The following is a 23,275-nucleotide window of genomic DNA, read 5'->3' on the forward strand; positions in this document are numbered from 1 at the left end:
CCTCCGCCGACTGATGGGTGTCTCCGTCGTCCTCCTCCGTGTCGAGCGCCGTGGGGCTGTCGCTCCACGCCCGTTGCTGGGGTGCGATGTGGGGCGCGGGGTCCTCCGCTGGTTTCGGAAGTCGTGCTGCTCCCTCCCGCGGTCGGGTTGCCTCCGTCGCCATCTCCCCTTGGGGTTGGAGCTGAGGCTCGGGTCGGGTTGGGTGGGCGTCCATGGCTCCGGGAGTCCGCGGTGCCTCTGGCCTTGGTCGGTCCTCCTCTGTCTCTTGCCGCGCGGCTCGCCCTCCTTGCCCGCGCCGTTCCGGCCTCATCTTGCTGGTCTTCTCGCCGTCTACTCCTCCCGCGGCTCGTTGTCGTCCGGTGGGGCTCGGCGAGGCTGAGTTTATGACTCTCAGCTTTATGTCATGCGCTGCCTCCCCCTGAATAACAATCAGACACTGGTTTGCGAATCAGGCTCTGGTTTATTGCAGGGCAGGTACAGCGTTGGTAGAAAAAAGCTGAGAGTGACAGGAGCGCGCCGGTGCGGGGTTTAAATACCCCGCGCCGGTCAGCGCCCCCTCGCTCACGGTCACGTCACCACCCTTTGTCCCATGCGTTGCCCTGCCGGTGGGTGAGGGTTTCCGGGATCGCCCATCATCAGGTTTCCATTCTTCTGCTGATTGCTTTCAGCTGGGCGATCCCCGTTGTATTGCCGCTGATGGTTTGGGTGGCTCCGTGATTCCTTTGGCTATTGTTTGTTGGCCGTTAGTCGTTGTAGGTTGATGGCTACTTAACTTGTACCCCTTCACCTATTTCCTTGTCATTGTCATGAGTGCCATTGCGCTGATGACTTTAGCTCAACGGCACTCATGACACAAGGGGATTTTCACTATATTTCTCCTTACATTCCTCAGTGTCATGGAAGAATGAAGAAGTGCTGAACACTGAGCCCTGTCACAGTTTTGGCATGAGATGGTTGAAATAGATGAAATCCTTCTTTGTACAAAGTAGTGACACAATGCTTATGTGCCAACAGAGCTCGGGTTTTGCTACAGTGGAATAGTTCTCTGAATGCTTTTATGGAAATAAGAGGACAGCCTTGTGCATGTTTCCTCAGAGGTAACACTCACTGCATTCAGTGGGGCGTATTCCCAAAAGAGTGTGTAGGAGCAAGAGAAGGCTGGGAGAGGAAATCAGTACCTAATTTGTCTTGTATATGCTTGTTTGACTTATGCTATTTTTGAAGCAGAGGCCAGCTGGAATATGCCTAGATTGCCTCGGGGAGTGAAATGGTTTTTCTAAAACTATTATGGCAATAGGATACCCCTTGAGTGGGCTCCCATCAAGTGGGATGGGATGGGGAGGGGGAAAGGAGATCGCCCTCAGTAGGTCAGATTCAGTACCGGAGGATGAAGTCTGGACTTGCATATTGCCATCCTTGCATCTGCATCTGCAAAAGCATTCTGACTTTTAAAAAGAAGTTTAAAAAACTTTGGCATTCTAAGACCTTTATAATATCAACAAGGCCTTTATTGCTTCCCATCTGATCATGCCCTGAAAATTATCTTTTCATCAAGCAAGAGAAGTGTTTGATGGAAAGAAGGCTATGGCTGTAAAGAAACCTGTCTTGATAGGGGTAAACAGCAATAACCCCGCAAACCATTTACCACATATCTGTGTGTGGGCTGCTCCATCTGTGAATACAATTTTCCAGAAAGCAACATTTAAATCAGATTGTCTATGGTGCCAATGCATTTATAACCTGCTAAGCTCAGTCCTCTTTCACTGGTAATATATCTAGATGTATGCGTATGGATTACAGATGATTTCTCATTGCAGTCATTTGTCATACAGCATATGCCATTTTGAAATAGCAGAAGGGCAAAGAGCATATTCAAATTGCAGAGCTAAACCTCTATAGGGCAGCACTTGGAGAATTACTTCACTGTGTTTCCAGTAGGCCTCTTGCTCCTAACTAATGTTGGCTTTGATTTCTATGTATTTCTATCAATGAAGAACTGTTTTATTCCATACCACCCACAGATGACATGATGTTCCTTTTAGTTTGATTATATGCGATAAATGATATATTTCTATATCCATCATATAACCTGGTGAAAATACTATGGAAATGCAAAATACTTTTGTGAAAATACAGAATACATCACTGTTTTTGTCAACCATCCTTAGCAAACCAGATGCTCAAAATAAATCATTGTATTTCAGGACAGTACATTAGAAACCAGAACATACCGCATTGATGATGCAAACATACATCATTACAAGAAAGCTAATATTGCAAGTTCACCATCCAGTTTGGGCTGCTTAACCTTGTTTGCTTCAGCATTTGCAAAAATGGGAGTCATGAAGTAATACAGTTTTGGGGAATAGTGGGTAAAATGTAACCATTTAAAAAAAGTGTCTGAGTGGCAATCTAATCTGGTCCAATCATTTCATTTCTCTACTCTAAAGCATTTAATATCCTTAAAACCACCTCTGGCAGATGTTTTCCTAGTCCTTTTTTAAAGCATCCTTGGCAACTGTCAGCAGTGAAAGCATTAGCCTGCTTCTCAATGGCATTATTAAAAGCATTAGAGACAGGGGAAAAAGGAAAAGGAATTATTCTAACCCTTCCAAGTTCTACCTACCATTGTAGCTGTGGGGCCATCTTTCCTCTTTTGTGTAGGAGACAAATGAATGTCATGCTTAGCCTCTCTTTTGAAGAATTCTTTATTATATTTAGTGTTTTCTATATAAAACCAACAAAAAATCAGTCTTTTTACAGTGATTCAAAAAACATTTTTCTATGTTTGGGCCTTTTTCATATTGCTCATGCAATCTGTATATTAAACTTGTCTCCAGAACCTGCAAAATACTCACTGTAAACCATTCTTTACAGCCACAGATATGTATTCATCTATTGGAAAGGGGATAAACACTTTAAAAAACCAAACGAAACCAATAAACATATAAGAATGATCAGAATCAGGGTTGGGACATTATTAGGGAAATGGGATAAGTATGACTATGTCTTCATTAATAAGTTAAAACCTAACCCAAATACAGTAGGTCCAATAAATAAGCCTTCATAGTGTAAAGGAAGGTCTCTGGGTCTCTGTAGGTTCAGGGTGAGGGATCTAAAAGTATCTTTTGACATCACAAAGCATAATAATATGCCATATCTGTATTAAATGAAGAGCCAAACAACATTCTGGATTTCTTATCACCAGAAAAGATTTGCCACCTTCAGATGAGCTACAATGAATTAGATTTGAAACAGATTTCATGTTTTATTACTATGCTGCTGATGTTTATTGCTTAGCTGAAGACTTTTGACAGCAGTAAAGAATTAAACTTGGTGCAAACCCTGCTTCCTTTATAGGTCAAAGTCATGAATCTGATGACTGCCATCAGTACAATTCTCTACATGCCAGGAAGTGAAAGTAAGCTTGTTCCTACAGCTACTAGCAGGGATGGGAAGAAAGGCCACAGTAGGTCATATGAGTCAGGTATAAGATATAAACAAGAGGCTGAGCCCTAATGGGAATCAATATTATATAGCACTCCCCTTGGATATTTCCAACAGGTAATTGGGGCTTAATTGCAGACAGGTTAATTGCAGACAGATTGATAGGTGAGGTCAGGCCCCTACTATTCTAGTTGAGCCATGAGTCACTTCTATAGGGTTGAACTTGGTTTGGAGGAAAGAAACATTAGGAATGTTCTGTTGGTTTCATCTCAGTGTCAGTAGTGCAAGGGTTCAGTGAATGTGATTATCCAATCATCCATCTGTAAAGAAAATGTACCGATTTTAACTTTAGGAGCACATTAGGTAAATCTCGCTCCTCCCTGTATACGGGGAAACAGATTCATTTCTCTTCCAGATCCAAATGCAATGATAAAACTTTCATTTCTCCTGGCTTAAGATAGAGAGTCATATGCTTTAGTATGCTGAATCTCACTATAGTTGTCCTTGCTGACTCTTGATTATGGGAACTGCAGTCCAGCATAGGTGAATGGCATCAGCTTGAGAAATGCTGTTTTAAAATATCAGGAATTTGTACATCTGGAACATTGGTCAGATCTGTCATGCTAAAAATGGAATTTAACCCAAATTGTAAAATGAACAGAACAATAATATTGTTTCAGAATGTAAGTCATATAGAGTAAATTAAGCAATTTTGAATAGAACTCTGCCAAATGCCACACTTAGTGCAGCTCTATGCCCAGGCAAGTGATGGGCATACATCTGCATCTGAATCATGATATATTGATTGGGTGGACTTTGGAAAAATTTTTCAATGCTCCTTCTCAAAATGACAGAACCTCAGGAGCCTTTGCAGTTGGAGAGCAAATAATGGATAAGAGCCACAATGCATGATCTAACAGTGCCTGTTGCCTTCTCTGGTTTTGATGTTTAGGCTGGCCAAAATGGTTAAATTTAAATGGCCAGAACTATTTAGTAATGAGATTCATGTTGCTAGTGCTATGGAGAACAGAAAATTAACCATCCCCCACAAGATGGTATCATATGGATACAAACGTGGCCAGAATTTTACCCAGCGTCACGACCCATAGGTCTAACATTTCATGAATTTATTTGCTACCACACATGTGATCCCACCAGGTTGGGAGATGGCTGGGGTAAATGCTTAGACTATAGTTAAAGAATTTTCCACTGAACAATTTTCTGCCAGCAAAGATAGTTATGTTGCAGAGTCTAGACTATTGTCAATATTATCAATAGCAGGGGCTCCTTGGAGAATTGGGACTCAAATTATATAAAACTCAAAAGTTTGCTAGACCCCATAATTGTCTTTTTTGATTTAGTAAACTTCCAAACTGACAGCAGAATCACTGAAGCCTACCTATTTGACACTGAGTACTTGATCTCAAACCTATCAAAGCTTTTTCTACCCCTCTCAGATCTTTAATATTAACCAGGTATTAAGAATGGCAAATCTCAATGATCTTCCAAAATTGGGAGATAGTAGATCCATTCATAGGGGCATGGCCATATACCTCTTAAAGCTCTCCTCATGTTTGCACTGTATGTTTTTTTCAGAGTGGTTTTAGATATATTTATTGTGAAATACTTATGTTGTTGGAAACTATTCGAAATGTTGCAGGTGAAGCCTCATCTCCTATAATAAAATATTATCAAGAGTCCTTGGCTTTTATTTCTACTAGACCATATAGAGCTTTGTGGGACATATATCTTTTTAGCTCAACTCCTGTTTTTTAAGCTACCTTTTTCCCAGGATAATTCCACTGAGGGTAACATGTTTTCCACTGTAAGTAATTTCCTTTCTACTAGGCAATAGACAAAAGTCTTGGTAATTCTGTGATATGTACAAACCCATTACATATACCTGAAACATGGCATTCCTAAGACTGTAGATCCCTCAAGATTTTTTAAATAGTCCTTTTCCTGCATCTCTAGAGCCACAGAAAGCCAACCACATACCTTACTGTTCTCTTCAAATATATGGGCTTGCAAAGAGGAGGCACACACACTCACTCATATTTTATGGACAGAATAGGACCATAGGTAAAGGTAAAGGTTTCCCTTGATGTAAAGTCCAGTCGAATCCGACTCTAGGGGGCGGTGCTCATCTCCGTTTCTAAGCCATGGAGCCGGCGTTGTCATAGACACTTCCGGGTCATGTGGCCAGCATGACTCGGAACGCCGTTACCTTCCCGCCGAAGCGGTACCTATTGATCTACTCACATTTGCATGTTTTCGAACTGCTAGGTGAGCAGGAGCTGGGACGAGCAACGGGAGCTCACCCCGCCACGCGGTTTCGAACCGCCGACCTTCCGATCGGCAGCTCAGCGGTTTAACCCGCAGCGCCACCAAGAGAGCCTGATTTTGTTCCAACATCCCACATAGAAGTGATTAAGTGTACCTGGTATTCTTTTATTATTTGGTGAGCCTAAAATCAGCTGGTTCTGTAAAATGGAATATGCTTTTAAATCCTGAGACTCTCTATACGTAAATTTACTGACAGCTGTGGACAGGATTAGAAACTCTATACATAAGCTTACTGACAACTGTGGACAGGATTAGAAACAATATGTGCATAGTTTAATATTTATCACTTTCTAAACTAATCTATTGCAAGTGAAAATTTAAATTTATATAGGATATGTTGTTGAATGTTTTGACACAGTGGGTGTTTCAGTGTCCCATTAGTGGTAGAACACACACTTTTCATGCATATGATTTCTTTTTAATCCCTGATATATTTAGGTAGAGCTGTGAAAAGCTCCTTTCTGAAACCCTGGGGAGCTACTGCTACTGCCTAAATCTGACTTGGAAGAAGGCTATTTCCTATGTTTCATAATGCAACCTGTTCAACAGTGAACCCATGGAAATTAGAAGCTTCCTTTAATCCTAGATAGAAACAAGTTAGGGAGAGCAGGAAGAGCATGATTTCTGGAATTCTTTCCCACCTCTTAATAATAGCTCTGTTCTTGATGATGTAACTGAGAAGGAACAAGCAAAGAGAGTTGGAATGGAGTCAGCAACACTCCAAGTCACTGGCCTACTGCCTCTGCCATGGGGGGATTTCTTCACAGCTCACAAGCCAAATCCAGACAGTTTTTGAACTCAATATCTCTTTTGCTGGCTTCATTCCCTCTCCCTGCCCAATACTAAATTTAGTCAAGTTCTGTTCAGTTTTCAGAGAATTATCCTACCTGGACAGGTAGGTCTTGATGGACAGGCAGGCAGCATCCTAAACTTCCTTATACAATTTCTTTCCATCATTTTCTGTTGAGTTGGAAAGAATAAAGATTACATTTACTATAAAGCTATAGACACAAAGCGAGCCAGTCTGATGTACTGGTTAAGATACCATGCTAGAAACTGGGAGACCATGAGTTCTTATTCTGTCTTAGGCACGAAGCCAGCTGTGTGACCTTGGGCCAGTCACTCCTCTCAGCCCTAGGAAAAAGGCAATGGCAAAAACACTTCTGAAATCTTGCCAAGAAGACTGCAGGGACTTGTCCAGGCAGTTGCCAGGAGTCAACACTGACTCAAAGGTACCAAAAACAAATGAAGAAAAAAAGACACAAAAGTTAACTGGGAGCCAGATGTATTTACCATTAACTCAGTATATCAAATAGCCTGTCTTCATTCAAGGAGGCATAGCCAATTCAATGTTTGGAATAAACACTATTCCACACCATTTTTGGAGGGCAGGGAGACTAACCTAACTCACCAAAAAGACTTCATTTGGTTGCCTTTTGATTCCACAATACAAAATGGCTGCATTAAAATTTTCATTTAGCTGATTTTTAAAATTCTCAAAATATGACAGTATTTTACGAAGTATGCTACACTGTGCTTCTTGAGACATATGCATGTTAGCAAAACACCTAGAGCAAATCAGCATTTACCCATATTGTTTATTTCCATTTGAGCATGATCCTGAGGCAGATCTTCACAATTTTCCTTGATGTTATTTTACAGCTATGCTCCTACGTTGTAGGAGCCCAATTGCTTCTTTTAAATACCTTTGGTTTCAAAAACGTAGGGTGTAAAGAGAACACATAGTACCTTTGCTAAATACTGTATATTATTAATCTCTGACTTCTACAACTATCCATGCTGCTTTCTTATTCTGCCACGCTGTAGTAGTCTTCTTATTTAAAATGCATGGACAGATTACAGACCATCACACAAAGGGCTTAATCTATGGATAAATATTCATAGTTTATTAAGCTTCAGGGAATGCATGAAGCTGTTTAAGGCATATATGGAAGAATAATGTCACAACAGAATCTGCATCTGAGGAAAACAGGGTTACTGCAGGTTAGGAAGTTAGGTTGACTCAAGTGCCTGATGTGCAACTAACAGAATGTGAGCTCCATGCTGCTGCTTATCTAGCAATGGAAAGGCTGCCTTTAGGCTGACTGAAGGGGCATGAGCAAGAAGGGGTCCTAACATGTATTGGAGTCTGCTTCACCTTGAAAATGCAAAATAGAGACAGATGGATTCATTTGGGGTTTATTCTCTGCACATACGTACTTTTGCATCAAACATACAGATCCAGGAAATCCCAGAATTTTTCATAGAGATGACCTGCAGGTTCAGGCAAGTTACTTGATTTTTTAGTAGGGAACTGCTTTCCTCTTTCAATTAGCAGTAGGAAAGCACAGACAGGCTGGTCTTCTCTGGTTACCTTTGCTCCCTTTCCTGAGACATGCAAGATTCTGGGATGGTAATTAATACCATGTGCACGCATTGTGAGGAAAGGCTGCTTTTAATAAGAATTAACAACAAATTTCCTCCAATAATTATCCACTGAAAAACAGCAATCCAATTCTTTTTTCCTATTCTTGCTTTTTTGGCAGAGATAAAACTTTTCCATTAAACTCTTTGATAGCATGGGTAGAGCAAAACTTCACATTGTCATTTCTATGGGATGCGGAAATTGAAGTACAGGGCTAAAAGTGAGATCTTCAGTCAATGCAACAACCCTGCCTTCCCCATTTTCTAGCTTCCACACTGAAGCCTAATATAGAACCATTTCATCTCATAGGAAGGAGCAGCATATACCTTGCTTAGTGAGAAGCATAGGCTAGGGCCTGTCTACAATGATCTCCAATAGAAATAAATGTTCAGAAAAGTTCCTGTTTATAAAACAGTTCATTTAAATCAATAACTGATTCTGCAAAGTGGCTTTCATGCTGTTTTTAGCAAGGGGTGTGCCATTATGTGCTCAGCTTTATCACCACTCCCTACTCCAGTTTTCCCCCATGTTCAGACATTTCTTTTTCTGAGGACAACATCAAATCCTTACAAAGGATCCCCTCCCCGAGTCAGCTGCATACATTATTAATGAAAGAAATTGCATTATCTCACAAATCAGACAAAGGGGGTATAGAGGGATGTTTATTTCAGTCCAAGTTCTGAAGCCTGGGGCACAGAATCTCTGCTTTCTGCTCTTCAGCTGGCCTCTGGTGGGTTAGCTCAGATTTCAGCTGCAGTATGATCACTTCAGCAGTCAGTGCATCTATGCTGTTTGCTAAAGAGATGATGGCACTGGTTGGGTTTGTGTGTTTGGCCTTTGTTGTCCTACCCTGGTTGCTTTCTGTTGTTGATGGTGACTCTGCTGACTCACACCAACTTATTTCTTTATTAGCTGCTGCTGTTTCAATATAGTGTTATGCCAGGGAATAGATAGCATTTACTGGTGATGTGGCTTCTGAGCTCTCGTTGCCTTCTGTCTCCTCTTTGTCCTTCTTAACTGTGTACTGGCCAATAAAGGAGCCATCTTCATTGAACTGCCCTTCACCTCCTTCACCATAGTCCACCAAGCTGTCATCACTTTCTTGTTGCTTTATTGTGCCATCTAAGGAGGTCTGACTGCCCTGAAGTGGCTTGTTGTCTTCATCACTGGCATTAAAAGGAAAAGGAGAGGTATCAGAAATGAGAAGATATGGTTCAAAAGGAAAGCATAGCCTTAGAATTTGAAAGCAGAGTCTGAGTGATAAGACCCCAAAGAGGCAACAACTGTGCATAAAGATCTAGGCGAGTTCTTTGTAAATGCAGATGCCTGGAAATATTGAGGTGTGAACAGTAACATTTCCCCAAGAACCTAAATAAATTAGAAGAAGTCCCTAAGTGCTGTGATAGGGAAAGTCATCCTGAAGAACCAAAAACATAAAGTTAGAGAAAGCTATATTGGAGCATAATATATCACAGTTCTGAGCATTCCAGTTTATATAAATCCTATCTCATCAAAGAGACACTTGTTGGCCCAAAGTGCACTCACTGACAAGTTAGTTGAAAGTCCTTCTAAAGAGGATATGAGTTTTTTTAGATGTCATTTTGGCCATTTCATATGAATGCAATTTTTCAAAAATGATGCAGACTCATGAAAGGAGTTATGTTTAATCAGATGCTTCCATATTCTCTTGAAAACAAGACTTATGATATACAACACATAAATAGTACTTAGCCAACCTTGGCTATCTCAAAAAAAGAAAAGAAAATTAAGCAATGTCTATGTCAGACCTTGTTAGTTCTACACCAGGACACCACTAGAAAAGCTCAGGACCGTTGGCTAGATTGGGAACTTGAAAAAAAGAAAGATGGCGAAGGCAAACAACTGCCATATTGGTGCCAAGAAAACTGCATCAATATGTCCAGGAATCAAGCTCAAAGGAATGTTTACCTTCTATATATGTATAGTCATAACATTTTTCTTTCCCACTGTGAGAAAGCTTCTGCAAAATTTGTAAGATGGGTTAACTATTCTGGGGCTTTTTAAAAAAGATGGAGGAGACTCATGAAAAGTAAGTCTTGTCAATGGTTATGAGTCCTGGGAATAGTGCAGCAGTTTGGATTTGATCCCCCAAAGGTGCTTTAAAATGCACAGGAGTGCGAACACAGCACTTCTCTGCAAAAATTTAAAGCAGCCAGATTTTCCCCAGGACAGTGTAGCTGTCCTCTGTAGGCACTGCACAATCCCAAGAAAAGATATGGCTGCTTTCAGAGTTGCAGACCTATGCCTTATTCACGCAATCTCTCTCTTCCAGAGGCATGATGAACATGCGGTCTGCCAGATATTGGATCTTTCTCAACAGCCTCAGCCAGCATGCCTAGAGTCAAGGATAAAAGGAATTGTATGAAGTGACACAGGTTCTTCAGTCCTATTCTAACAGATGCAGGAACCAATCTGGGTGTGGTTAGTCCAATTCTGTCCTGCTTATAGAAACAGCCTAGATGGATGAAATAGTCTATGTGGCTACAGAGTAGCAACTAGAAGCTTCTGCAGCAGAGATGTGCAACTTTTGCAGGACAAGGGCCACAGGTGTCCCTGGAATGGCATCCTGAGGGCTGTATTGAAAGGGCCAGGTCAACATTAAATTAGATTTTATTTAAATTTAAAAATGAAATCTTGAAAGGTGCCACTCAGAACAAGCTTATGTTATGTGTAAGGGGCCTACTTACCTAAACCTAGTCTTGGGCTTCATTTGCAGACGTTTCATTACCCACTTAGGAAGCACCTTCTGTAGGCAGGTAATGAAATGTCTGCAAATGAAAAACCAAGCTCAAAGAATTCCTATAATCAACACTGAGCTACATATATCCTCTACTACTGTAAACCTAGTCTTTCTGCCATCTGTCTGGAACAACAAAAAAGCACAGGCCACTAGATATTAGGGCTATGCAGCACTTCAGATTCAACAGCAAAAAGATGCTTTGGATCACACAGAGTCACTTGTTTGCAACTCCCCAAAGCAGCAGCTTCTTTTCCTGGGATCATGGCCTGCTGTCTACAGCTGCAGCATGATCCTGGGAAAAGAAAAGCTTGCTTTCAGCACTTGCAAGCACACCCCTGCACTCTGTAACACTTTTTTGTCTTTAAGTCTGAAGTGCTGAACAGCTTTACTGGATACTCATGTGAGATGTATTCCCTTAATGGTTTACAAGTTGTGCAAGTACTAATAGGCATATTAATGTCATAAATGACATTTCGTGGTTTCCAGTAGTGCCTCTGCCCATTGCTTCCTCTTGTCACAGTGAGTTCAATAGATCAGTTCTATAATATTGAAAGGTGCATCTTGCTTTGATGTGGTCTGAATTGCTATTGGATAATCATTCTAGGCTACTTGCGGTCACAGGTACAGCATTCTTTATGGCAATGAGAAGGGGAATTGCTTTTCCTTCTGGAAGGAGCCAATGTTCAAAGTGCCTCCATGTTGCTTTTGAATGTCTTAGGAAATTGTAAAACCCGTGTTTTGCAAGCATGGATTAACATGCTTGTAACAGCACAAGTTAATTTCATTAAGAGGGTTTTGGCAAGTGATTGAACCGGAGGCAAGAGGAGCTTTGAGGCAGAATGGTTGAGCAGTGTAAGAAGGCATAAGGCAAGAACAGCAAAAGCCGGAGGTGTTTGAGATCTCTGTTTTCAAGTTAAAACAAGTATTTAAATAAAATATAATTTAAGTTAAAAATCTCCCCTTCCATATTTAATGGCAGTAAAGTTTTCAAGGGATTTCCTGTTTTGATCTCCCAAAGGCTGGAATCCAGAGAACCACGCAGCAAAGTATGCTATATGAACCCCAGTGTTTTGGGTTTTGTCCTTGTCATTCTGTTCTGCATGTTCAGCTGCTTGTTCTAGAGGGGTGCTATTGAAAAGCAGATGTAAGAAATGCTGTTTGGCATGCCCCGAATACTCCTGATGTTCTGCACATGGCTCTCTGGATTGCAAGCCAAAGAAGTTACTTTACTGCCTTGTTAATAGATTAGGAAAATAAGTGTTTTCAGCCTTTAACATACAAATACAATATGTTTATTAAATACATTTTGCAACTTATTTAATATATTAAACAAACAAGCCCCAAGTCAAATTGGTTTAGGAGCATCATGTTCAAGAGTTGCATTATGTTGGAATGAATAATTTGTCAGTGAAAGACCTTCAGTCTGAACTTCTAAAACTGCTGGCTTCGTCTTGACCATGCTTCTTTTGTTTCAGTGCCCAGTAAGTGAAGTCAGTTACAATTGCTTTTAAAATATCATGGCCACATCATACCAGTAGTTTACCTGATAATTATGGAACTACCCAAAGCCCCAAATTCAATGACCTTTTTTCATGATAGTAATCACTACTCAACTGTGCAGATTCCCAGTATTCATATAAATATTAATAAAGAAAAAGGAATGAAGCTAGGGCCACTGCAACCTAACTGGATATGGTATTGGCTTTAAATCTATAGTCAGAATGCAACTCTATGGACACAGGACACCTGAATCTCAAAATAAGAAAGAAATTACTCTTTAACACTGTTAGGTGAAAACTGTTAGAATAGAAACAAGGAAGGGAGTTAGAAATTAAGGTATACTTAGAATTGCTGAAAAAAAGTGTGTGCAAGGGTTTGGGACAGTCCTACCTTTCAAGAGACCTTCATGGTCCATGTAGAAGGATAAGGTGAAAAGGACAAGAACAGATGAAAATAAAACAGGGAGAGAAGCAAAAAGAGCCAGATCAGAGAGCAAAATAATATAGGCTTGAATTTCAGGGATCAATGCTTAATAATAATAATAATAATAATAATAATAATAATAATAGCAACTTTCTGGCAGGACTAAGAATCTTAAAGTACCAAATGAAAGCCAATTTAGAACACAAACTGCTGAGTGTGTGCATTAAAGTAAAAAAGCAACTAGTTGTTGATAAATGACAATGATACCCCGCTCCCTCCCCAGGTGGGTATCCTCAAAGCTGAGCAGCGGTGGCAAGACTATCAGCAAAATTGCCACTCCAGACATGGCCTCATTCTAGCGATTTTAGTCCAGCTAAACAAACCACTAGGTCTGAAGGCTTAGTCAGTCACACTCTCCCAGAGATGTGAAACAAAGCACGCTTTTGCAAAAAATGTGCCTTCAGGAAAGGGGTCAGCCTTAGATGAAAATGTTCAGCTTTGCAAAAGAGGAAGGAGGAGCATAAAGAATTCTGTGTTGGGCTTTCCTACATGGAGAGAGTTTTAGATAGCAGACTGGGAGGGAAGGAGATATCATAGAGCTAGAGGGGAAACCCACCTCTTTTGTATATTCATACAGAAATTTGCACATATAGAAATAAAGTGGGAAACAGGAAAAAAACCAGTTGTTTGTTTCTTAGAAAATTTTCAGTGAGTCCTAGACAGACTCCCCATCCTTCTTTAAATACATCAGGGCTGATTAGTATTACAAGGAGGAAGAATCCTGAAAATCAAGAAATAGATCTATTATCAGAATATCTCCATCTTCAGAATATCTGTAGGTGCCAGGAACTAGTCACAAAAATCACTCCAGTGCAGAAGTGCTATCTGAGTTCATATGAAATCACGTGCCAACATTCAGGGAACGAAACAGATTGGGTGCAAGTAAGTCTCTAGCCTTTAATAAGCATTGCCAATGTTCTGGTTTCACTGTTTCCATGCCTTGTAGAAAGTAATCCCATTTTCTATGGCTTGAAATTGGCACTGCAACTGAAAATACTAGGATGATTAGCCTGGTACAGATATACTGTATTAAAACATGTAGAGAGAAAGGAGAAGGAAGACTGAACAAGTACAGTGGAAATAGGGTTTTAGCTGTGCCCTTTCCTTTTCTCTCTCTCCAATTAGATGATTACTAGAATGGAATGCTATTAAAGGCTATAGACCTTTTAGCTTATTCTTTGGGTAAGGAGACTATTAGTGTGGCAGCAGAGTCAAAAGAAATGACAGTATATCTCTTAATTATAGCCTGTGGCCATTGGAATGCTCCATGCATAAAGTTTTACAGCTCTGAAGGATATTATCAGAGTGTATCAGGCATACTTCTGTGAATCAGGAAGAGAACCAGTAAAGAGAACATGCCAGTTTAGATCCTGTTCACTTTCAAATGCTATCCGTCACATCTCAATGGCCATGAATCTTAATTAGCCACACTTCTCTGTCAGCTGGTCATTTTCTCTTTGATTCTGATTTCTTATGGGATGTGTCAGTTCTTTAACACCCTGCATTAAGTTGTGCTGCAGCCATGTTTTGGGGAAAAACAACAAAAAGCCTTTTTCTTTCCACACGTTCTTTCCAGGGCTCCAGTTGAAAAAGGTGTACTATTTTATATCACAGCCTTTTTCTCTTGCACTAATAACAAACTCTGATATTTCTAAAATAAAACAATTCAGCCAGTTCACTGCTGTAGACAAATATTCAACTCAGCCCAGATTTTACTGTTAAAGATAGTTTCCTAATAATCAGGACAAATAACAACCAAAACAATAATAAGAATGCTTTAGTAATTATTCAAGACAGGCGGTTTTTAAGTTTGAGAATTTGTTCTTTGTCATTGACCCAATCTTTATTCTGCCATACAATGGAGGCACATGATACTTCACCAACATGCATTCTTTTCAAAAGTGCTCCAATCATTCTTTTTTAAGAAGCAAGGTAGCATCACTTGTAGGTTTTACTATGTTTTGGCAAGGAGATGGTAAGTCAGAGCACTTCTGCTTGTGAAATGGGACCTTCCTTCACTCTCATATTTTGCCCTGCGCAGTTCTGGTCCCAGAAGGCCTTTGACCCCCTGGATTAGATTTGGGGATATGTATATGGAAAATCGTAGGTTTTAATAATACGTTTCCATCAGCAGAATGACACAACTATATTCAACTCTAGCTGACCAGAAGAAGGAGATAATGTGGCTTTTTTTATGGCAAAAAATGGTTCTATCCATACAATGGCCTTCTACAAAAATTGTTCTATAGAAATTCTATTTATTTATTTGTTTGTTTGTTTGTTTGTTTTTTCATTCATTCATTCATTCATTCATTCATTCATTCATTCATTCATTCATTCCACTTATATCCTGTTGTAACCCAAATAACTGTTGGTGGCTTGCAGATATAAAGAATTTAAAACATCCAAGTGAATATTAAACATTACTGTAAACCGCCCAGAGTCCCCCAAAGGGAGGAGATGGGCGGGGACAAATGGGATAAATAAAAATAAATAAAAAAATAAAAAAAACAATAAAAAACAAGCAAACCGTAACTGCAAAGATTCCCTATCAGCAAGTGTGATTGAGGAGCATAAAACAGTATCTGTGGCATTCACAATGCTAAATACTTCTGCAGAATAAGGATTCATCTCAGGATCAAAGTTTTTGATGGCTGGTATTAGGGAGATCTTCCACTCTTCATCCCTTCTGTGCTACTGTATCCTTTTTCCAAAATGTAACACTGTCTTTGCAACTTCCATTTGTTTGCATCCCATGGGTCAAGATAGTGTCTTTCAGTTTAACTCAGAATACTAGAGTATACGTCTGTCTTGATAATTCATTAATGGTACATGGTACTTCCCAAGATATTTTGAAAATTACCTATATGCCCCTTTCTTTACTCAAACAACTAAATGAATATATGGGGAAAGAGTGGTAATTTAAAATTGTATTAACCCAAATTATTTTGTATTTTTCTTTGAGTAGCCTGGAGAATTCCTAATCATCATCAGTATATTTTGGAATTGTGACCTCACTGTTTAAAAACAACTCAGGAAGGGGAACAAGTTTGGAATGACCATTATTAGAACAACTCTGATTTTTAAAAGGCAGTGCTATCAAATTAACCAAGCACTTTAATTATTATTTTACATCACAAGATTTACACACTGTTGTTTCAAAGTCCAGCAGACAACTGTCCATGTAGCTTCCTCTATACAATGCCAGACCTTGCTCTGCAATTTTAATAAAGCCTTTTTATCATTTTTATTCTTGTTAGCTATAAAATAATTCTGGAAACATAGGAGTATTGAATATGGGGAGGGCATAGCAATTGCATTTTGAATAAATCATCCTGAAATTTTAGAATAGCTGGATATTTGTATTTTGTTTGTTTGTTTGTTTGTTTTAATAGTAAGCAAGGGACTGAAGCACCAAGTTACACAGACTCACAAAATATGGTTAATTTAGCAAGTGGTAGCAGTGTTACCTGTTTCAGTTCCTTGGAAGCAAAGGTGAAACAAATGTAAACCTTGAATGCAGGACCCATCTGTAAACAGCCAAAGAACACACTTTTGCTTTGAAAAATCAAGAGAAAAAGTGGCTGTGGTCCTTAAAAAGATGTCTTTGATTTACATAAAGTAGTGATGGTATTGGAAGTGATAACTTTGTAATTGTCAGGAAGGTTTAGTAGGCTGGATAGAGGCTATCAACATATCCTTCAGAAAAAAAAAATCAGAAATACTGTATGAAGCTCCTCACTGGCTTTTACAAATGTAGGCTTTTGCTTCCTAAGATATAACCTGATGAATATTTGATATCCCCATTTCTGGGGATGGTATGGACTAGCAGAAGGAGGCATGTGTTTTTACTCATGTCTGATTTTGTGCTACAGACCAAAGAAGGTTTTGGAAACTATTAACACTCCCACAGTGCCTACTTTTCTTATCTGCTATAATGATTCCCACTGAAGAGAACTCACCATTCAAAAGTGATTAAATTCTCACTAAGAACACTTATTATCATTTCAGATTTTAAAAGATACTAGAACCAATCTACATGTATAGATAAATCAGGTGATACAAAATTATGGGAACTTCACTAATTGAGTCTGACAATGAAGGACTGTATATTAGAATGTCTCTGTTTCACACAGCCTAGGGGAACTCCATCCTTCATGAGGATGGTTCTGATGTGCGGAAGTATGTGTGTATATGCATGTCTGTGTGTATGTATACTGTACCTATATATGTATGTCTCCCACTTACAGGCTTCAGTGGACCAATTTTAAAAATGTGGATTTCATTTCTATATTCTCTGAATATATAGATTGGTGCTTCTTTTGGTAGAGATTTTAAGCAACACTGGAAGAATAAAGGGTAGTAAAATGTAAACCATGAAAATGAAATTAGAAATTAGAAAGGAGTTATTTATAATGGCAAGTAGGTAGCCAGTACCTAGTATACATGCTGAGTGAGAAACATACCTGTAATCAAATGATCCATTATCTACCTTCTGGTCATCAGGATCCAGGGGCACATCTTTATTTGCCCGCACTGTGAAGATATAAGCAAACAATTAAAAACTCAAAAGCATTGATCTCATTTGCACGTCTTGTAGACTATAAGCTCGAATGCTTCAGTGCCAAAGTACACGATGCATCAAATATAGAAGGACCAGCTTATCTTCTGATTTTTGCTCACAATAGTGTAAACACAAGGATTTTGATGCTGATCGATACCGTGCACAGCAGAAGGAAACTGAAACCTTCTGACTCAGCCACTTACAGTGGTGCTTATGTAGATCATTTTCCTCAATAAATCAATGAACAAGTATAATGTTTTTAATTTATTTAACTGGGTTCTCTTTATCTAGTCTTAGGACTGGTATGGAGAACAGATCATGTTTTAGGTCATATTTATGCAGAAATATTGAAAATTCAAATGGGTTCACTAATTTTTAAGCAAACTTTTTCCCTACTCTCTTGCACCCTGGTTTTGAAAAAATGAAACTAGGAACTCCCCATTGGCTGCTAACAGACTTCCTTCTCTGCTAAATTTGATGGCTCCTGGGATATCTTTTCAAAGCCAATAGGTCTGCAGTTTTAATGTGGCTATATAAGCCTCTAAACATGTACAGGAATACTTATGCACACTGAGATTGCTACAGAAATGTTTAAGCAAGCATTCCACTATCATGTTCTGAAAGAACCTCCAGACAAACTTAGCTACTTGTGGAATTTTGCAATACATTTGGGGGTAGAATAATATAGCCTTTGCAAAAAATGACTGTTTCTGACACCTTTGATAATGTTAACTTCATCCTCAAGTCATATGGACACTTCCTATTGATAAAGCTATTACTGGCTTAACACAACTTCTGTATTTTGAGCACATATATTTTGTCTCTCTTTCCAATATTTAAAACATTTTAATAGCTGTTGGTTTATTGCCTGCAGCTTCTTGTGAAGTTTTCATTTTGATTATATTGTAAAATGAAATAATGCTTTTAATTGGTAATTACAATGTTTGCTTTGTTAATTATCCTGAATTCCTAGAAGAAATACACACAAATGACAATGGGAAGAATAAATGAAAAAGGAATATGATCTAAGAAGCAATCTTTTTTTTAGTGGAAAAGGTCTTTGAGATTTAACTATGTTTCCAGCTGATAGATCATACTACTTTCTCTGCTCAGATACATATTCTGATCATAATTTAAATCTGTATTATTGTTCTCATCCCTTTGATTTGGCAAATAAGAGACTATATAGTTTTGACAGGGAAAGGAGCACAAGAAAAAAAGGTTAAATGTTCCTTCCCCCACCAGTGCAACTCCTCTAACAAAAAAATGTAGTTTTTTTCACAGATGCAGTAAATCATCGTAATAAAAAAGCCCTTTGGAAGAATCCATTATGACCGTTCCACATCATGACTGCTTCAGATTCAAAGGTTAACAAGAATCATATTACCTTCTGTAGGCTGGGACTTATTTCTTGGGAATAAAGATATACAATATATTATTGTTTCTAGATGACTAGCTGATCTTTCACGTGCACTAGAGTTATATTGAGCAATTAATGCTATGCAATTTCCACATCACAACCATTTTATGCAACTTTCAGGAAATGGTTCCATTCAAGAAATTTCTAGGGTTAGGGAGAGAATATGGCAATCTTCATACAACCATAACATACAATCCAAAATAAGGCAGGGAGACATATACTATTAGGACCTTTCCCCATATAAATAAATATTGTATTTATGTATTATTTCAATATGCATCCTAGCTACACTGCTCTATAGGGGGTTGCCCTTAAAGACCACTGAAGCTGGCCCAGAATGTGGCAGCACAAGCAGTTATGGGTGTCTCTCATTTCCTCCATGTAACACCTCTGCTGTGCAAGCTGCACTGATTTCTGGGTGCAATTCAGGGTGCTGGTTGTGACACATGAAGCCCTTCATGGCATAGGGCTTGGCTATCTGAGGGACCACCTCTCTCCCATTGTTTCTGCCCATCTGGTAAGATCCAACAGAGTGGCAAGCTCCAAGTTCCATCTTTAAAACAGGGTCATCTGATGTGACCTAGGCCTCCTCCGTTGCTGTGCCTGTCCTCTGCCATAATATTGCCCTGGAGGTTTGCTAGTCCCAGCCCTGCTTCTTCTTTAAATGGGCCCTGAAGACCTAGTTATTTCCCCAGGTGCTGGGTTGGGGGGGTATGTGCTTTTGAGCGGTATGTGCTTTTTGTATGAATATGCTATGTTATTGCCCTCTTTCTCTCATTTATTGTATTGGGTGTATTTAACTTACATGCCATCCAGAATTATTATGACTTGGGGAGCCTTAAAAAAACAATTTCTAAATAAGCAAACAAATAAAAGAATAAGAAAGCTAGTTGCTCATGGTGGTTAAAAGTCCAAACAAAATATAAAAGAATTAAAATAGAAGCTAAAACAATTAATTCAACTCAAATGACTTGAGCTGAAAAGGAAGGATTCCTTTCCAAAAGGTAGAACATGGTAATGGTATTTTTCCAGAAAATAAGCTAACAGTTTTATAATCATCATAAATTCAATCAAATCTTAATATAAATAATGGAAGAAGGCATCCCTATCTAGCAAGAAATCCCCTTTCTATCCTGCTTTGATAAAATTAATTCTTTTTTATTGTCCCAGTTGTTCAGTGTTTATGGGAATAAATCTTTCCAGTGCTTTCAGATTAGAAAAATTAATTAGATTCAGAATTATATATTTCAAAATAAATCAGATAAAGAGCATTATACCAACTGATAGCTATTTATCTTACCTGGATATTTCCCTCCTCTGCTTCTCTTAATAAAGCAAACTATCAGCAAAATCAGGACCAGGAGAGCGATGGCACACATCAGTCCAATAAACCAGCCCTGAGTTGCAATGTCCCCTTGATTCTTAGTATAGGCTATTTGAAGGAGTTGAAAAGAAAAGTTAATAGAATAGAACTGATTCACACAGTAGTGATAAATTAAATGATCAAGCCAGAGTTATTTGATACTGCCTGTCCCATTGATTCCCAGTGTTCATATTTTAGGACTGATGTCCTAAAGTATGTGTGTGTTGGCACGTGCATGTCTGTGTGCATAAAGATTTATTCTGCATGTAACCGCACCACAATCCAATGTCTAACAGCCACAGCCTAGATCCACTCCGACAATGGTGAAAAAGTGGGGAAGAGAAATAGGTATATGAACTTGCCTAACCAAGGAAGGGTATATAAAGAGGAAGCGGGTAAGGGGGGGAAACCCAAAAAACTGCTGGATAACAGAATTGATCTCTCTTTACAGTAAAGGAAAATGTCATTGATACCTCAAAAGAAGGTGTGTGAAGTTCTCCAAGAGAAAGCTTAGTTTTATCTGGTACATAGATAAAATAAACAGTTTTTAAAAAAAAAATCATTCTATGATATCTTGGCTTAATTGTATACAATTAGAGAAATGGATTAAGAAGTGGATAAATGAAAATAAAGAATGTAGAGGCTATACAAGATTTGAGAAGATGATTTTAGAGAAAGAAGATAAAGAAGAAAATATAGTTATAAAAGGTGAAAGAAGTGAAATTTATAAGATATTATTAGAAATTGAACAGGTTTATCTTAAATCAGTATGGGATTATGATTTAACATAAGTAATCAGAGTTGGGGGAAGATATGAGATATGCACATTTTAAAAACTATGTAAGGATAAAGGAAAATCTTAAAAAATTGGTTTGGAGATGGTACTTGACACCTGTAAGATTAAATCAAATATATATGAAATATTCAGTATTATGTTGGAGGGGATGCCAGGAATCTGGCACCTACCTCCACATGTGGTGGAGTTGCAAACAGGTACAGAAGTTTTGGCAATTGGTATTTAAAGAGATAAATGAGGTAACTGGGATAAATTTGGAGGTATGTCTGGATATAGCATTGTTATCAATGTATGACAAGGTTAGATGCACTCAAGCTTCTAAAGATTTAATTACAAATCTACTGACGGCGGCAAGATTAATTATACCTAGGAAATGGAAGTTACAAGGCGATTATCAAATAGAGGAATGGTATAAAGAGGTGTGGGATATTGCAATTAATGATAAGTTAATGAGTAATATTAAAGTTAGAAGGGGGTTACAGAGTCGAAACGATTTTGTAGAGATATGGAATATATTTGTAGAATTTGTTTTATTAAAGGGGAAAGGATGTACACCTTCACAAGAATTATTATATTTCTGGAAAGAGGAATGATTAAGTAAAATATTGGTCCTGGGGGTGGGGTGCATGTTCTAAGGTTTTATATTATAATTATTAAATTTATATGTAAACGTAATGGAGGTTGGATATAAGTTTACAAAGCTATGTATGTATGTGTTTAATAATTTTTTTAAAAGATCGTTCTAACACATCATTCAGTGCCCTGAATATTGTTAGTGGGATGAGAATTAAAATAAATCCCTTATAGCACTTGAATATTATACTTAATCAAGTTGTGCTCTTTGATCTTGCCTCTGCTGAATCTTAGTCTTTCCATCAGCTTAATACTGAATCATTAAAATCCAACCGCCACCAGCACTTTATAGAAATTCAAAAATATTGGTAAAACTCTAGAAAGTTTTTATCCCTGCAGAGTAAGCCCTGAAAGTAGTGGAAGATTTTACCCCTTTTTCTACAACTGTGCTTTCCCTACCACATTCCAATATAGTGACCATTATATTATTGGAAGAGTAAAATAAATGGCCAAAAGACAGGGAATAGAAGCCTAGCATAAACCAGTGTTCCCCTGTGAGGCAACTGTATGTGATTCATTTTCCCCTGTAGCTCTTATTGACTTCTTAGTCCCAATGTATCAATGTAATGGCCTGGAGTAAGCAATCTGCACATGACTGCCAATTCCCACTAGTACAAAAATGAGTGGCACCACTTCACTGGTATGAGAAGGCCATTATGATAACCAGGGCTTGGCAGATGCACTATCGGATGCTGACCACCCAGTGTTGATTTTCTTCACTCATACTATTTTCTGGTGGCACAGGGTGAAATTTAGGTTAAAAGAAAATGAATATACTACTGCATTACTACATGGTTTGTCACTTTATTCTAGAAGTTACACACTTCTACAATCTTCACATTCAGTGGTGTCTGTAACAAAGCACAGTGATATCATCATGGAAATGCAGCATTCACCTACTTGCATCACACATACCCTGACATGAGTATGGAGACTGTGGGTGTTGCATGACGATGTCATCATGCACCTGTTGTAATTTGTCCCCCCACCCCCGACACTCATTTTCACATCCATCTGAGCTTTTTGAGCTTAAAGCTAGTATCCCTGCCAAAGTATATGCATGCCTTTAACATCTCCAATATATTGATGGACAGTAGAATTAGTTATAATCTGCCCCATTATTCTTATGGGAACTAATGCACAAGTTACTCTGTATCCAACCCAAAATATTTTGCAAAATGTTACAAGAAAAAAAAAACAGTTTACTCAGATCTGAAATGGTGGAATTTAGTTAGATTATGATATAAATGGAGCAAACATTCAGGACTTCAGGAATCTGGAGCAAAGTAAGGGTCCTTTCAGATGAGGGCTTTGCATCATTTCAGAAGCAACTTTGCCCTTGTTCAATCTTCTAATGCCAGCTGGTTTGGGAGTCAATTTATATGTGGCTCTATGACAGTTTATTTAAAACTAGAGTAAAGCTGGTTTTCCCTTCACTCCGCAGAACTTGTAGATTGGTCATTTTTCCACTGGTGGAAACTCTCACCACAGCACGCTTTCCAGATTTAAGTTTCATTTC

At 38.7% G+C, this 23,275-nt stretch overlaps 1 protein-coding gene across 7 annotated transcripts in view; it reads right to left on the minus strand.

Annotated features, from left to right (window-relative positions):
- Positions 1-8,229: 8,229 nt before the first annotated feature.
- Positions 8,230-23,275, minus strand: part of NFASC (neurofascin) — a 199,322-nt gene continuing 184,276 nt past the window's right edge. For all 7 annotated transcript variants that reach the window (XM_063297527.1, XM_063297528.1, XM_063297525.1 and 4 more), the window contains 3 exons: positions 20,265-20,396; positions 17,447-17,516; positions 8,230-9,384 (listed from right to left, as the gene is read on the minus strand). In XM_063297527.1, coding sequence (XP_063153597.1) covers positions 9,153-9,384; positions 17,447-17,516; positions 20,265-20,396 — 434 coding nt within the window. In that variant the 3' untranslated portion in view covers positions 8,230-9,152. The remainder of the gene's footprint in view (positions 9,385-17,446; positions 17,517-20,264; positions 20,397-23,275) is intronic.

This window comes from Candoia aspera, chromosome 3 (assembly GCF_035149785.1).
Source record: "Candoia aspera isolate rCanAsp1 chromosome 3, rCanAsp1.hap2, whole genome shotgun sequence".
Taxonomy (NCBI): Eukaryota; Metazoa; Chordata; class Lepidosauria; order Squamata; family Boidae; genus Candoia; species Candoia aspera.